The sequence below is a fragment of the Pogoniulus pusillus genome, chromosome 4 (genome assembly GCF_015220805.1).
Source record: "Pogoniulus pusillus isolate bPogPus1 chromosome 4, bPogPus1.pri, whole genome shotgun sequence".
Lineage (NCBI taxonomy): Eukaryota > Metazoa > Chordata > Aves > Piciformes > Lybiidae > Pogoniulus > Pogoniulus pusillus.
The window spans coordinates 6,528,147-6,545,879 of NC_087267.1; the positions used below are offsets into that span (position 1 = coordinate 6,528,147).

The window sequence follows — 17,733 nt, forward strand, 5'->3', positions numbered from 1 at the left end:
ATCAGCCCCTGAGCTTCGCGGTGACTGCAGGGAAGAGCTGGATCAGAGCAAAGATGAAGGATAGGCGCGGGGCTGAGCTCCTTGTCCTGAACGATTTGGTGGAACCCGGAGTGATGCACCGAGCGCCATACCCCGCAGCCTGAGAAGGGAGAAACAAACCACGCGGCCGTGCGGGGGATGCGGAGGCGCTTGATCCAAGGGAAAAAAGAAGCCCTCAAGGTGCGTTTGCTTCTGCCGGTCATTGTTGCTCCATGGGATTTCTTCCTCCCCTCGCGACTGACCTGATGTGGACCAAAGCGTTTCTAACATGAACTTTCTCTCTGGGATCTGGTGGTCTCTTCCTCTGGTCTTGGTCTGGGCGACCCCACCAGTCACCTCCTCATGGTGGTAAGATGTGCAATTCCAGGAATTTTTATTTGCTCTTGGGGAAGGTGGGGTCGGATTAATTGTAAGTTAGGGAAGCGTGGGGAAGCCTCTCCCTCTCAGGCTCGTACAGGCGGATCTCGCCGCTGCCAGCCGCTCCGGACCAGAAAGCCCGACAATAAAGCAGCGGGTTTAGACGGTCTTAGCATCTCCTTCTCCTGCCTGTTCCTGCTCCCCGGGCTCCTCCGCACGAGAATAAGGTGCTGCGGAGGCTAAGCGGGGCTGTCAGGAGGACTGAGGAGTGCGGAGGGACACCTCCTGCCCGGCTTGTCCCGGTGGGACCGCAGTGCACCGCCCGGACGGCGCTTCCCGGGAGCGGCGGGGCTGCCTGAGGGAGTGGGAGGAGGGCAGGCTGCGTGGAACACGCCCGAGGGGCGCGGATGTAGCGCAGCGGCTGGCAGCCAGCTCTCCGCGCCCCGGCGGCGCTGGGAATTGAATACAGCAGGCAATTTCTTTTACTGTTAATGATTTTTTTTTTCCCTCCTCCCTCGTCCTCCCCAGCCCCTCCCTCCTCCAAAGCTTCTCCTCGCCTCGCTGCTAAATGCAAAGGGCGGAAAGCCCGTGGGCAGCGCGGCACCCGACTTTAAACGATACCTGATCTATGCGGGGCGTCTAAGGGAGCTGCAAAACGGGTCCGTGTCACGGGTTGAATTGGAAACACAAACCTCTCTTCAAATTGGGGACCCTAACCAAGCCCAGACTGGAAAGTCTTGGCGTAGAAGAGGGGTTAAACTACTTCTTATAAAACCTGGGGAGCACATTTAACCTTGACACTGGCAGAGGTGGGATCAAAGCCTGACATAGTAGACGGAGCACATTTTAGTAAAATGATTGTGTCCTTAGCCGTATAAACATTATTTATTGTCATGGCTTTTTGTCATGGTGTCTTTTAACTGCCACTTAGAACACGCTTTTTGTTTTGGTGGGGGTTTTATTGAGCCACGGTCTTAACAATTTTATGGTCGTGTAAAATAATGAAAATACAAGAAAGTGACATTTTCTTCTGTTTGATCCCTTCAGAAGACACCGATGGCAGTTTGGGTTTTATAAAAGGTACCTTTCGAAACATTTCAGGAGTAATAGAGACCATCTGGGTACAGATGATGATGTAATTTATTTTTTGTCAAGTTTTGCTGGTTTTTGCTTCACTGGTTTTCGTTTTCTCTTAAGTACTGCACGGCTCTGTAATAGCAAGATTTGGGGTTCTCCTAAACGTTTCACGTTATTAAAACCACAGCAGCAGGGTTAATTTTAAAGGATTTCTACCAAAAAGACAGCTCTGGGTCCGCCAGAGGTAGGCTCCAGCCTGCAGACGGGGCGATGAAGACCTCTCTCGTCCGGACGAGGGCCCGGGGGTGGCCGTGGGCCCCCGGCGCTGCCCTACGCCTCCCCTCCCACAGGTACATGGGGGCCGTGGGCTCGTCGCGGGTGATGTGCGACAACGTACCGGGCCTGGTGAGCCGGCAGCGGCAGCTGTGTCGACGGCACCCTGAGGCCATGCTTTCCATCGGCCGCGGAGTGGCTGCCTGGACGGCCGAGTGCCAGCATCAATTTCGCCGGCACCGCTGGGACTGCAACGCCCTGGAGCGGGGACAACGCCTTCTCGGCCGCGTCGTGTCACGCAGTGAGTCCGGCGGGGCGGTGTGCGGTGGGGCGTGGACAGGCGGGACTGGGTGTGGCGAGCAGCCCCTCCCTCACGGCTCTCGCCGCGGTTCCACCTCCCCGCGTCCAAGGGGTTTTCGGAGAGTCGATGAAAGGGTTAAAGGGGTTTAGAGACGGTCAGTGCTGGTGCTTGGCATGGCCGGGCAGTCCCTGACACTGGGACAGCAACGGCGTGCGATGGCCCTCGTCCTGTTACCCCTGTTCCTAGAGCAGTGAAGCTTCGTTTTACATTTCAGGAGGAAGGGGAAGGGAAATGCAAAACCGTGCTGGGGTCTCTCAGTTGGCAGGACTGCACATGCAAGAATGAAACATGCTGATTTGTTTAAAAACCTGCACCAGAGCAGAAAGACACGAACAAGGTGTAGGAAGGGGATTCTGGCATATTAGGGGCTGCTCCTGCTGTTCCAAACTTAGCATTTTTTGGTGCATAATGAACCCCAAGCTGAGGCACAAGGATGCAGTAGTCGAACAGAGGGCTTTCCAGTACAGACCAGTCTGGCTAGGCAGGCTGGTGCACAGAGGGAGGGGCATCCCAGTGTCCTGGAATGGGAAACAGCAACTCCTTCTGCAGGCCAGTTCCCAATGGAGCATTTCCCTGGGGAAGTGCAGCAGCAGGTGCAGTGCTGCTTGTGAGGCGTGGGGTCTACCCCTGTGCTGGGGCAGTGCTGCCTTCTGGGCCCTTAGCCCTCTGCAGGTGCTGCAGCAACTGGTCCCTCAAGTCGGTCTCTGGGAGAGATAAGCAAGGACATATTTGATAGAGGTGAGCCAGACTTGTACAGACCCTGAGCAGATAGGTGCTAAAATGTGCTTCTCATCCTGAGCACAGGATGGTTAAGCAGGGTGTTGTTACCACCTAAATGTTGGATTAAGGCATTTTCAGGAAGCTTGTTCCATTTGATCCAAAGGGTGATCTGAGATCTATTAGCATGCCAAGGTGTCCCTAATCGAGTGATAAATGTACTGTGGTTCTTCTAAACTGCATCTTTTTTCACCTCATGGCACACCTGGGCACACAGCTGTGGTGCGCAGGTGGTGGGACTGACCCTGCCCTGGCACTTGTGTCCCTGTGATGTCACAAGTACTATCTGAGACAGCCTCTCAGAGAGTGGAGAATGAAAGTACCCCAAAGCTATTGTCCCTGTAGTGGGAATGGGGAAGAGGTTACATGGCACTGAACATACTGACCCAAGCAGTGCGATTTCATTCATTGGTACCAGACTCCACTACTGCTAAGCATTTTGTTCCTGTAACTGGCTTCATCTTCCCTCAGCAATTATTTTTGAGTAACCAGTGACATCATTCATCAGCTGAGGTTTTCAATGAGGTTTGGCATTCAGGAAAATACGTCTGGCAGAGCATGGCCTAATTCTGATGAGGCTATTTCATAAAACAGTAAAAATGCAATTTTTCCGAAAGTCAGATCTTCAGTCTTAGCTCATGGGACAGAATTAAGGCATCAGGCTTCTGAGCTCTACACTGAGACTGAGCTTGATATTGCTGTGATTTTAAATGAAATGTTTTTGATTAGTTTAATGAGCTCAGATGAAACATTTATAATCTTCCAACAACATCAAGTATTTCTTTTTCAGTAGCACTTCTTCTGATGTTTTGATGTTTCTGAATACATTTTCTCCAAAGTAAGTTTTCAGAAGAACATGATTTGTCTGCAGGCTGTGATGTCTCCTGCTTGATTTTGCAGGCAGTGAAGGGAAGGCAGGGTTCACAGAAATACAGAATGATAGAGGGGTTGGAGTGTCCTCTAGAGATCATCTAGGCCAACCTCCCTGCCAGAGCAAGTTCATCTAGGGCAGGTTGCACAGGAACACGTTTTGAAAGCACCCAGAGAAGGAGAGTCCACAACCTCTTGGAACAGCCTGTTCGGGTGGTCTGTCAGACTCACAGTAAGATTTTACCTCATGCTGAGATGGAGCTTACTGTGTGTCCATTGCTGCTTGTTCTATCATTAAGCACCAGTGGAAGGATACTGGTCTGTCTGCTTGACATTCACCCTTAATGTATTTGTAAACGTTGATTGGACATGCTCTCAGCCTTCTCCAGGCTTAACAGCCCCAGGTCTCTCAGCCTTTCCTTGTAAGAGACATGCTCCAGTCTCCTAATCATCCTTGTGGCTCTCCATTGGACTCTTTCCAGTAGTCCCTTGTCTCTTGAGCTGGGGAGCCCAGAACTGGGCACAGTACTCCAGATGAGTCTTCACTAGGGCAGAGTGGGAGGAGAACCTCCCTCAGCCTGCTGGCTACACTCTTCTTAAAGCACCCTAGAATACCACTGGCCCTCTTGGCCACAAGGGCACATTGCTCTCATGGTCAATTTACAGTCCACCCAGGATTCCAAGGTCCTTGTCTGTGGAGTTGCTTTCCAGCAGGTCAGCCCCTAACCTGCACTGGTGCATGGGGTTATTATTTTCCAAGTGTAGACCTCTACACTTGCTGAATTTCATTACGTTCCTCTCTGCACAACTCTCCAGCCTGGCCACATCTCACAGCCTTCTGATGTGTCATCCAAACCCCCCAGGCTTTGCAAGCATTTAGTTGCCATTTGCCAAAGGTTTTTGCACAGTGTCCATTGCTACTGGAATAGAAACAATAAATAGTTAAGTTCTAGGGCCTAATGCTGCCCCTGCAACAGGTTCGTATAACATCATCATCAGATAACATTCCCTCTTGTGGGTCCTGCTTTACTGTGCTAAGGTGGCTGAAAGCTTACAAGTCCTCCAAATAGGTCTTTTTCACTGCTCATGGTCTTAGATACTGCATGAAAATCTGCATCTCACTCTTTCCATGCTAAAAACTCCATTACCAGAAATAGAGTTGTGCCAATAAAACATAGCTTTCTATCATAAATTACTATACCTTTAAGTAAACTTAAGCAATTGCTACCTTGAAATATGTACCTGATAATGCAAGAGTAGGCATATTTTAGAAATCATGTTGTTATAATAAAATATCTTAGTTAAGAGAAGGGAAGACTGCCCAAGCAGCTGGTGTGTAGAAGTCAGAGCTGCCGAGCCAAATCCTGCTTCAGGCATGACACAAACAGTGCCATTGATTTAATGGAACTTGTTTGTGTGGATTATGGTTACTGGGCTTGGTTCTAGGGAGAAAACCTAAACTTATTTTCAGAACATAACACCCAAGATTTCTCCCTGCTGCCTTTTGAGCAGGCAAGTTTATTCCAAGTACCTCAAAGAGGAAAAGCTAAAGTTATTTGCAGTGTTTTGCAACATATGTGTTGTTCCCATGTCCCTCTTTAACAATTTCTTAAACCTATCTCTGAGATAGCACTTCATTTATTTTTCTGAATCTGTGAAACGTGATAGCAATAGCAGCTGTCCTCTTCACGTATCTGAGCAGAACAACAGACCTGTGAAAGTGTATTTATTAATCAGTATCAGAACCGAATATTTCATCTCTCCAGCTCTCAGTCTGTATTGATGAGCCTTTACCAGGGAGGGGTCCAAGTTTGAGCTATGACTAATTCTGGCTCCAGGGAATGTGTATTTGTGTGATTTCAGCCCAGTTTTATCTTTTGCTCAGCAAGAAAGTCCAGGCTAAGTGGCTGGAGTTAGGGTAGCCACACAAACAAACTACCACAGTGGGTTTTTAAAGCAATTTTTTGGTTTCTTTCAGGTAGTCGGGAATCTGCTTTTGTACATGCTATCTCCTCTGCTGGAGTTGTTTTTGCCATCACCAGGGCATGTAGCCAAGGGGAGCTGAAGTCCTGCTCCTGTGATCCCAAGAGGAAAGGCTCTGCCAAGGACGGCAAGGGCCATTTTGACTGGGGTGGCTGCAGCGATAACATTGACTATGGCATTAAATTTGCCAGAGCCTTTGTGGATGCCAAAGAACGGAAAGGAAAAGATGCAAGAGCACTGATGAACCTTCACAACAACAGAGCTGGAAGGAAGGTGGGTATCCTTTCAACAGATGCCCTCAGATACCTCTCACGGGTCTGAGGCAGGTAATATTTGTCCTGAGCTGACTGATTTCAGAAGTTAGGATGAAGTATGGAATGAGTAGAGCCTGAGGTGCTATTTCTGTCCCACGGGGAGTTCAGTGTGGCAGAGATCTGCACGCAGACTGATAGCAGTTGCATAATGGTGCTTCTATTGGAGTCAGTGCAGTGGCTCCATGTGTGGGAAGTTCAGAACCAGCCCAAATCATTGCAGGATCAGTTTGGATGGAGGTTTTCTTTTGAGCCTAGTGCTTATATATGGAGTTTTACTTCTGTTTCATATAGAATAGAAGTTCTTAGGGGAAGCTGAAGACCACGCTGAAGAACAGGCTTGACTGTTAAAGAGCAAGTTGAAAACACGTGGGAGAAAAAAACCATCCCATCCATTCCTATATGTGTAAGATAGACCTAAACACAAAATGAGCAGAGATAAAGTGCAATTATTTCACTTCTAAACAAAATAAATTCAAAATACACATCCCTGCAAGAGGCATTGGCCTTGGGGCATGACATGCTCTAAACAAATCCCTTTTCTAAACACTGTGTGAAAACACCATTCCTGAAGTTCAACAAAAAAAGTATTTACTTTTTTTCTTGTGGGTGAGTGGGAGTTGTTAGTGGGTGTATTGCCCACTGCTGGTGTAAGGGCACTAATATTTTGTGGTGGGAGCTGTGAATAGCAAGAATAGTAGATGAAACTGGAAATTACTGTTTCACTGTTCAGAACATATCCAAAATTTGCTATATCCACAACACCTGAAATAATATACAAAAATATTTTGTGGTGCTAGACTAGGCACTTCTAAAATGATTTGTAGGCACTTCTTGCTTCTTGTCTTTAGTTTTCTTCAGCATATATTCAGTAGGATGTGAAATAATTCTATATTAACTAGCTCTATATTAAGTAGCTCTTACTAGAAGAAAAGATTCAATTTTAATGGGTTGTACTGCAAGAAAGTGCCATGGTCTAGCCTTGAGCTCTGTGGTAAAGGGTTGGACTTGATGATCTGTGAGGTCTCTTCCAACCCTGATGATACTGTGTGATATGATACTGTGTGTGTGTGATATGATAAAGTGATTTTTTCTGATAAATACTTCTCCTTCAGCATCTTTCCTCATGCTGTTCATTACCAGCAGGTGTAATTAGCATGCAGTATAGACAGGTGAGGCTATGCGGATCAGTGACAGGCATCTGCAGTGCTATGGCTGCATTTACTTTATTGTCCAAATGAAACTGCAGTCTGCAACACGAGCAAAGGCTTTAGAGACATAAAACAGCTCCATGCTGAGAAGCACTTCCTGCGACAGCCGAGTGCCTTTTGAAATTTAAACAGATGCTGAATAATAAGGCAGTATTGGTAAGCAGGTAGGGTTTTTAGAAAAGGCCAAGAGACTTTAATCAGTGTAATTAAAAAATAATCAGCACCTTCCCATGTGCCCTAAGACTCACTTTACAGAAAGGCATGCTGGCTTGTACCTGCTGTGCCACAGCACAGGTTTAACTTCCAGAGATTTCTCTGTTTCAGCCCACTCACAAGCCTGGCATTCAGGTCTGGGTAAGACCAGGTGGTCCCAGAGCTTTTTCTTACCCCCAAAGAAGGGTGTCAGTATATTTCTTTCAAAACTAGACTATTGATATTTTAGTAATTAAAAAATACATAGAATAAATATTTATAATATTCTCACATGACTCATAATAAACAATATGCTGTGTGTCCCATGGGAACATCACTGACAAAGCAAAAGTCCTGCATTCCTCTGGGCTTCTTCCACTGTTACAGCAAATTGTCTTAAATGTATAAGTATTCTGCTCAGATGATTAAAACCAAGCATCTGCTTGAATCCCTGTTTTGTGATAATAGCATTGGCAAGGAAGTGGGGCTGTGGGAATGTCAGTGACTTCTTTGAAGTAGTCCTATTGTTTACAAGTTGGAAAGAAAATCTCAAGTACTTTGGTTTTCTAGTACATTCTTGCTTTATTACTAAGTACTTGCTGGAAAATGCTGCCCTGCTGTATGTTAGCCTCACTTGCAGCCGCAGATCTTTCCTCTTTCTTACCTCCCTCCTGTCATGCTGTTCCTCCTGTACACATTGAAAAATGTTCCTTTTTCTTGAACCCTTCAGGCATAGCATTTATAGATCAAATATCCATATCTCCAGAATTAGGGGTGAATGATTTATTGTATGTGAACCCATCTGTTGTTGTCCAACATCATGCAGATAGCTTAAATATCTGAGATTAAACCAGAGTGGCGTTTAAGCTATCCAGAATGAAGTTCCAGATGCAGATCTGATGCCTAGCCCCAGGTATGATGCTTTGCACAGTCTCTGTAAGAGCAGCTAAGTATAAAATGCCTCTGAATTTCTGAGCAACATTTGAAACAGTATTCAGGGCAAAGGGTAGCTTCATGAAGGTGGGCCAGATAGGCTTAACATGAAGCTACTTTAGCTGGCGCAGTGGGTAATGGGAGTACCTTCACCTACCAATAGGCAGAGTGATTCTATCCATTTCCCAGATCGTTTCCTCCTGTCCAGTCTGTATCTTAGCTTTATGGACCGTCTTGGTCCTCGAGATGACTGACAGGAACAAAGAAGGTAAGCCCACCAGTCAGAGGATTGCATTTATGGTGGAGTCAAGCAACCAGCACAGACCAACCACGTGGGGATGACTTCATGCTACCAGTGGGTGTCACTACAGACCGTGCTTTGGAGACCCGTTTGCAAGCCTGGCATTACAGGGTGAATGGAAAAGGGCTGAGGAGCACATCACAGTTTGCTTTACCTGTGTGTATTTTACTGCATTTCTAAACAGGCTGTGAAGAGGTTTTTGAAACAGGAGTGCAAATGTCACGGTGTGAGTGGATCATGCACTCTAAGGACCTGTTGGCTGGCCATGGCAGACTTCAGGAGAACAGGAGATTATCTGTGGAAGAAATACAATGGAGCAATTCAGGTGGTCATGAATCAAGATGGCACAGGTTTCACTGTGGCTAATAAGAGATTTAAGAAGCCAACTAAGAATGACCTGGTATACTTTGAAAGCTCTCCAGACTACTGTATCAGGGACAGGGATGTAGGTAAGCCTCTATCCTTATATGTGAATGGTTTTATTTCAGACATTTGCACTTTGAAGGTAAAACATTGTCATTATTATTGTATGTGTGTGTGCATAAATATCTATTCATGTAACCATCAGAAAACGGGCAAAAAGCTGTTTTGGAAGGACAGTTCTGTACAAGAGCAATAGCTCTTTGATATCCCTAAGTGTACAACAGCCAGTTGTTCTAATAAAATTCAGCAGTTTCTTCCAGATGCCATGGAACCCTGGAGATGCTGCAAGGCAAAAGCTGCTTTTAGGACAAGTTTGAGTTATGCTTTGGAGGCAGCTCCATACGCTACACATGCTTGTATCACACAGCTTACGCCAGAGTTGCCAAAGGTAACTAGATCGACTTAGAGTCCCTTGATGTCCCCATGAAGTCACCTCCTGTTGCATTGCTTCTCTTTCATATAGTTACGCTGATGTTGCAGATATACAAGAGACCAGAGGTGCTCCTTTATCTGCACATTTCCCCCAGCTCACTGTAGACCATGGACCTCTTAGTTGTAGACAGAATCAAAGAAACATCCAGGTTGGAAAAGACCCTCAGGATCACCAAGCCCAACCAATAACCCTACTCTACAAGGTTCACCTTGAACCATATCCCCAAGCACCACATCCAAACGACTTTTAAACATAACTAGGGTTGGTGACTCAACCGCTTCCCTGAGCAGCCCATTGCAATGCCTGTCCACTGTTTCTTTGAAAGTTTTTTCCCTAATGTCCAGTCTAAACCTACTCAGTCACAGCTTGAGACCATTCTTTCTTGCTCTATCACTAATTACCCATGAGAACAGCACCAACTGCTCCACAACATCCTTTCAGGTGTCTGTAGACAGCGATGAGCAGCTCCTCTTTTTCAGACTAAAGAGCCTCTGCCCATTTATTGGTAAGGTAGGAAATTCAGCAGCTTGCTGCAAACTGTGCCTCTAGCAGTCTATGCAGCTGATGGTAATATGGTGAGAGAAAGCTGGGGGATGTGCAGGTGGATGAAAGAATTGAGGTTGATGTGGCACAGCACACTGCACCAGGTGACACACCGCATCAGTTGACACAGCTGTTTAATCCTGCTTAGAGACAATGTTGGCTCCATCCATAATAACTGTCATGTTTTCTGAAGTGATATGCCAGCCCTAGTGGGAAGAGGTAAAGTTTCAGGGCTGCTATTAATGTAGAATCTTTCTGTTTTCAGAGATTTCAATAGGAACACACTTAACAGTGCTACAGGACTCAAGGCACTGCCAAGCTCCAGGAATCCTGCTTAGAGGTTCTTGACCCATGTATAGTATTTCCTGATGTGGCAATTAAAAGCTAGAAACTAGAAAACCAGAAATTTTGCAAAAGAGAGACAGACTGAGTAATGTATGAAAGATGTTGTGGAACTCATTAATGGGTTGTATATTGTACCAGATTGCACCCGGTATGACATATCCATAAGTATCTGGATAGCAAAGGAGATCAACTTTTTTTGGCACTGCTGCCTATTTACAGTCCAAGTTTATTTGGAATAAGCATTACAAAACAATTGTACTTAAATAAGAACAATATGTGAAATCCTGGTCATGTACTGTTGACTTCAGTGAGCCCAGAATTTCATCCAGTGCACTTATGTTGTGCAGTGTTTCTGGTTCATTGAGTAGTCAAGGTAATTATAAATGTTATTTATGGCTTTTGCAGGTGATGCTTATTCCCTGCACAAGCACAGCTTGTTCACTGAATATTGTGAAGCCTAGTACTTGAATCCAAGTGGATAACTGGTCATATTGTGGCATTGTGCAGAGGCTAACTTTACAGACCAGGGTTTATTCAAAACCTTGTCTCTTGAAGTTGCCTCATTCATTGAAAAAAAAATTATTTCTTTCCCCCCAGAATGAGAACCTGTACACGACCCCTTTCTGTGTCAATGAGCCATTTAATAATCTCTTTGTGCTAAGCCTCATCTTATCTGCCAGTCTGGTTATCGTGGAGGAGAGCAGGCATTTTTTGCCATGGTGTATTACGTGCTCTTTCCTGACGCTGTCAAGCCTGCCCAGGGATGGCAGAGTCTGACGCATACTTTGGCTCAGCTCAAGATAAGGCTGTGGTTGAGGTGGTGTTACTTTGCTGCCCAGAATTCAGAGAATGTGGCTGTTTGGAAGAGCACATTTTTGGCAAGCTGCAGTAAACCTTTATCAGGGTGTGGGATGCCCTGCTGCTTGCATGAAGCAAAGCGAGTATCAGATGAACTAAAACTGATCTGGCTTCGAGAGAGGCAATTTTGGCAGCTGCGCAGCATTTTTTCCTTTATTACCTTTAGTTTTCTCTGATGAGTGCTCCAGAGCATCAACCCTGTTAATGACTGGAAAATGAGTGAGATTGTGGATGTGGGGAGCATCCTTAGTGTCAGCTAAACCTAATACCATAGTGCTTTAATGTGTCCTTGAACACAGTTCTACTTTTCATTCTCCAGGCAATTCAAGTAAGTTAGTGCTCAGGGGGAAATACATACATGGGGAGTGGTTAGTATTGGGACTGAGTGAAGGATTCCCAGAGTAATTGTATGAAGTGGCACAACTTGAACCAACTGTAAAGCAGCTAAGCCAGTGTCCTCTGTGTCTTTGGTGTGCTAACACATATTAACCAGTAAATTAAAGGTAATCATCAACAGCCTATCCAAAAAAAACTATATACATTGTTTTCTGCCATTGGAGCTTTAAATGATGGCAGTCTCAGGGAGCCAGCTGGACATACACACATGGATCACACCCACAATGTGAAAAGTGTTGGTTTGTTTGATTGATTGATTGTTTTTTCCAGGAAGGACAAGGGGAGTCAATGCTTTCAGGAGAGAAAATCACTAATAGCAAATCATTAACAAGAGAAGATAACAACTCAGTCGCCTCTGTCTGGGTTAAGATTTCATGACTTTTCTGGAAGAATCAAAAGATTTTTGGGAAGTGTTCAGAATTCACTTAACTCTGCTCACATAGATACTAAAATAATTTTTACTCACAATTTTGTGCTTGTAATTTGATAGAAACAGAGGTAGGACATCCCAGGGGGCTTTCAAAAATCTTGTCACAAACTTAACAAATTTTGCTGCACTTCGTATGGCCTTCCTTTATATTATCATTGTCATTTTTCAGCTCGCCACACCTTGAGTACTGTGTCCAGTTCTGGGCCCCTCAATTCAAGAGAGATGTTGAGGTGCTGGAAGTGTCCAGAGAAGGGTGACAAAGCTGGTGAGGGGCCTGGAACACAAACCCTATGAGGAGAGGCTGAGGGAGCTGGGGTTGTTTAGCCTGGAGAGAAGAGGAGGCTCAGAGGTGGCCTCATTGCTGTCTACAACTACCTGAAGGGACATTGTAGCCAGGTGGGGGATGGCCTCTTCTCCCAGGCAACCAGCATTAGAACAAGGGAACACAGTCTCAAGTTGTGCCAGGGAAGTATAGGCTGGATGTTAGGAGGAATTTCTTCCCAGAGAGAGTGATTGGCATTGGAATGGGCTGCCCAGGGAGGTGGTGGAGGCACTGTCCCTGGGAATGTTCAAGAAAAGCCTGGATGAGGCACTTAGTGCCATGGTCTAGATGACTGGCTAGGGCTGGGTGCTAGGTTGGACTGGCTGATCTTGGAGATCCCTTCCAACCTGGCTGATTCTATGATTCTATGCAGGGAGAGAGACCTGCTAGAAGTGATAAAGCTGTAAAGAGAACCAAAGTGATGACTACACAAGTGGCAGTCCCCTTGTCACGTGTGCACTGTCTTACCCTGAATGTGTAACTTCACTTCCAAAATGCTCTAAAAAACCTTCTTGCTTGTGTGCTTATAAGCTGCTGATAAGTTTTGAAAGGTTGAGCAACCCAATGTGGTTGGTGATGCTCCTGCTTACTGCAGGGGAGTTGAACTAGATGACTTGTAATGGTCCCTTCCAACCCAGTGCATTCTATGTTTCTGTGACTGCTAATTGACCATCCACATAGGCCAGGCTGATTGAAAGCTGTTGCAGGTTTATCATGTTCTGAATGTATGGGTGGACAAGGAGAGACTGCTTCAGAGTTAAACCTTGGACATTGGTAGTGTGGGCATTGTCAGCTTACTGGCTGAGACTTTGTTACAGGCTACTGTTCACAAGGACCATTAAAGCCACATCATGTCTTACTGCACAACCTCCCATTTTGAAAGAGATTTGTTGAAACTTAGTTGGTATGGGGCATCCAAAAAGCAATGTTTGAGTAAAGCCTCTGCCTGCAGGGCCAATCCTAACAAATTGTCAGAGCAAGCTGAGCTTAGCTACATGTATTGTGGTGATACGTATGGAGTAGAGCGGTTGTGTCCCCAAGCGTAGACACCAAGGTGGAGGTGATGGGCATTGGTGAGTGTGTGTTGACTCTTTCCAACTGTTGTAGTTGCAGCAAGGCTTCAGGAGTGTTAAGGTCGTAGAGCAAAAGGCAGGTCATGTCTGCACGTAGATGGTCTCAGGCTGCTACAAACCCCTGTGCCATGTGCTTCAAGTCATCTGTAGCTTTCTTCTGACACTGACATGGTCCCAGTGAACTGTGTCACTGCCTCTGCCTGCACATAGAGTGTGGGTTGTGTATCTGGATTGTGGTGGCTGTCTCCCATAACCCCAGCACCCCAGACAGGGTGCTGCCACTGTGTCTGAGGCTCCTCCACATCTAGTGTGCTGGTGCAAAACACTCTGGCTCTCCATGCACACTGCTGCAGGTGGGCCCATGGAGCTGGGAACATGCCGAGGGTGACATGCTTCAGGTCCTTCACAGGTTTGTTTTCCTATTAGATTATTTCCCTTGCTGCCCCACATATGCTGCGGTTTTGAGATGAACGAGGCTGAGTCCTGAGTGAAAGAAAAATGCAAACCAAAATATAGACTGCAAAGTATTGGTGTTGGGCAAGATGTGTTAGTACTCGAGGTATGTAACCCATGGAGGAGGATCAATCCTGATGTATGTCAAAAACTCCTCACTGAGGTTAGCTGCATACAGGCAGTCCCTGTGCACCTTCTTGGCCTGTATCACCCAGTTTGCACATTGCAAACGTGTTGGGTGCAGTCCCAGTCCTGTGGAAGCTGACAGCAGAACTTGCAATGACTTCCACTACGGCAGCTGTCTTCCAAGCACAATGCAACAAGGGAGCAGTGCAATTGCCCCAAGTGCCTCTGGGAGCTCAGAGGTTTCAACAACTATCAGTGGCTGTGAAAATTATGATACACATTTACTCTAAACTGGATCTGGAGAAGATGTTTTTATCAGCACATTGTTGTCTCCTAGTTGCTGGACTAAGAAATCCCAGCCTCTGCAGACAAGGATGTCTCTGGTGTGTGCTGCCTGATTTCTCTTGTCCTGCTGTACTGAGTGTTGTATATATGCTACATGGGAATCTTTCTGATTTACTCTGGACCTGCTGTACTGGAGTGTTGTATATAGATTACATAAGAATCTTTCTTGATTTAGAAAGTAGTTTTAGAGCTATTTTTTATCACTATTTCCTTTTTGTTGTTGTTGCTGTGTTTTGTTTGGTTTTTTTTACCTCACAAAACACCTGTGTAAAAACTAATTTATTGTCACTGCTTGTTTTTTAAGGTGGAAGTCAAATAATGATCATCATTGCCTGAAGCTGGATTTTGAATCAGTAGAAGCAGAAGGGGAAAATTTCATGTTATAAAGCCATAAATACATCATAGTGCTTTAGGAGTGGGAAAAATACTTTTAAACTTACTGTATGTTTGCTTAAGAAAATAACTGTGTGTATCAGGAAGAAAGGGTTTGATGCATGGGCTGTAAAGCTGGCAGTATTAAAAGTTGTGGATGTTTTTGCAAGTACAGTGCTGTGTATCAGCATGGTAATTCCAGTGCACAAAAGCTTTTCACAAGTTAGAATGTACTCCTGCCTCTGAAGTGATGAGGAGGTGCATTGCAGCTAGCAGGCAAAGATCAGAAAGCTCAGCCTTATTTTCCTTAGTGTCTTCTGCTGTCTTTGTTGCTGAGCTGTCTGAGTGCCCACTACGGAGTGCAGTAACTTGCCTGGCGGCTTGCTGTCTGTTACTGCTCATTTTCTTTCTCATGAGAGAAGCCACAGAGGTGCTGAAGATGCTGTTTGAACTTCCAAAAAGCATCAGTGTTGCTCAAAAAGCCTTTCTATAACTGTGTTTTGTCACATTCTTAGTCCCTTTCCCAGAGGCCTAGTCAATGTTGATGTCGTGTTGTGGGCAACATCAGATGATACCAGCTCCTGACTGTTAGTGGATGAAATAAGTGTGAAGTCCCTGACAAACCCTGTTGCGGAGATCAGCAGGCATAATCCCACTTAGGCTCTCCTTCACTGCTCTGCAGTTTCCCAAATATCTGGAAATTAGAACTTTGGAGATGGAAACCAGCCTATGCCTCAGTTGAGGAATGTAGCCAGACCCTCTTGGGCCAGGCATGGGGGGGCTTGGGATCTCCCTTTACCTTTACCCTCAGCAGCTGGGTGGCAGAGCCCTGCTCTGTTCCTGGTCAGGAGGTGTGCTGAGGTGCAGGGGGAATGGAGCAAAGCTGGAGATAGGTAGGTTCAGACTGGATGTGAGGAGGAAGTTCTTCACCATGAGAATGGCGAGACCCTGGCATGGCTTGTCCAGAGAGGCACTTGAGGCCCCATCCCTGGACGTGTTTAAGGCCAGGCTGGATGAGGCTCTGGACAGTCTGATCTAGGGTAGGGTGTCCCTGCCCATGGCAGGGGGGGGTTGGAACTAGATGTTCCTCGTGATCCCTTCTAACCATGACTCTATGAAACACTTCTCTGAGTCAGCAGTTGAAGCCACGAGTACACCATAGGGGGAAAAAACAAGAAGTAATGCACCTTAGATTTTGCTAACTACAGATTATTTACAGCTTAAGTTTTATTGAGATGAATTTGCTATTCTAGCTCGTATAAATTTGAATTCATGTCTGCATGTTTGTTGGTTTGTGGGGGTTTTTCTGAGGAGGTGAAGTGTTCATGTTCGATGTACACCTGTCAGCACACTTTGTGAAATGTTTCCAGTTTTAATTTAATGATCCTGGTCAATATTTAGGAATCCCATTTTGGCCAAGAACAGAAGAACGGAGCTACAATTAGGTCTAGGGGAAATGCCAGCACTATACTGATCTCATGGGCACAGCTAAAACTGATCTACAATAGCAACACATAACAAATTAGCTGAGGCAATGAGGATTCACAAAGTTTTCAGATTGGTGGCAATGCTCTGTCAACAGCTGTGATTGTAGATCCTAAAGTGTATCCTAAGATAAATTTATGTTAGATAAGCAGAGCAGTGTCTCAGTACGGTGGTACAGTAGTTGTTAAGGCTAAGACATGCCTTGAAGAGCTGGAGTTGAGCATAGGCATTTCAACCACCCAGAGAAGTTTTAAGAACACAGAGTGGTGTGGGAAGCTTCCTTACCCCTCTTTTTCATAGAATCATAGAATCATAGAATGAACCAGGTTGGAAGAGACCTCCAAGATCATCCAGTCCAACCTAGCACCCAGCCCTATCCAGTCAACTAGACCATGGCACTAAGTGCCTCAGCCAGGCTTTTCTTGAAGACCCCCAGGGACGGTGCCTCCACCACCTCCCTGGGCAGCCCATTCCAATGCCAATCACTCTCTGTGAAGAACTTCTTCCTAACATCCAGCCTATACCTACCCTGGCACAACTTGAGACTGTGTCCCCTTGTTCTATTGCTGGTTACCTGGGAGAAGAGGCCACCCCCCACCTGGCTACAATGTCCCTTCAGGTAGTTGTAGCCAGCAATGAGGTCAGCCCTGAGCCTCCTCTTCTCTAGGCTGCACACCCCCAGCTCCCTCAACCTCTCCTCATAGGATTTGTGTTCCAGGCCCCTCACCAGCTTTGTTGCCCTTCTCTGGACACGTTCCAGCACCTCAACATCTTTTTTGACTTGACAGGCCCAGAACTGGACACAGTACTCAAGCACACAGCAGGCTGTAATTTAGTTTCTTCTAATCATGATCAAGAAAGAGGAGAACTCTTGGTGCTCACCTCACAGGATGAGAAGTGCACAGGGCAGCCACTCTTCAACTGCTAACTGAACTACTGGACATGGTCACCAGGGGTGGGCAAAGCAGCAGTGTCAAACAGTTGGAGTGCTTCTGGGCTCCATGAAGTATTTGGTGCATTTTACAGACTTGATTTATAGGATACATTTGAGAATTTGAGAGCAACTTTATGTAATTAAAGGCATTCCTCTGGCTTGATTCTGGGTGAGGTGAAGGAACAAAAACATTTGCAAATTATGTTTCATACTTATCTTCATGCACTTTCTGGCTCTCCTTAAAATACACCCCCTGATCTGTACTGTGCTTCCTTTGTAGGGTCCCTTGGGACAGCTGGCCGGGTTTGCAACCACACCTCCCGTGGCATGGACAGCTGTGAAGTCATGTGCTGTGGGAGAGGCTACGACACCTCCCGCGTCAGCAGAATGACAAAATGCGAGTGCAAGTTCCACTGGTGCTGTGCTGTGCGCTGCCAGGACTGCCTGGAAGTGGTAGATATTCACACCTGCAAAGCGCCAAAGAACACTGGCTGGATCTCTCGGACATGA

The 17,733-nt window shown here is 46.0% G+C and overlaps 1 protein-coding gene across 2 annotated transcripts; it reads left to right on the plus strand.

Annotated features, from left to right (window-relative positions):
• Positions 1 to 8: 8 nt before the first annotated feature.
• On the plus strand, positions 9 to 17,733 carry WNT2 (Wnt family member 2). 2 transcript variants are annotated; one of them, XM_064142888.1, is made up of 5 exons: positions 9 to 387; positions 1,824 to 2,047; positions 5,733 to 6,010; positions 8,870 to 9,134; positions 17,504 to 17,733. In XM_064142888.1, the coding sequence occupies exons 1-5, from the start codon at positions 308 to 310 to the stop codon at positions 17,731 to 17,733; spliced, it is 1,077 nt and encodes a 358-aa protein (XP_063998958.1). In that variant the 5' UTR covers positions 9 to 307. The 2 variants fall into 2 exon arrangements, with proteins under 2 accessions (XP_063998958.1, XP_063998959.1); XM_064142889.1 differs by lacking the exon at positions 9 to 387 and adding an exon at positions 1,522 to 1,717.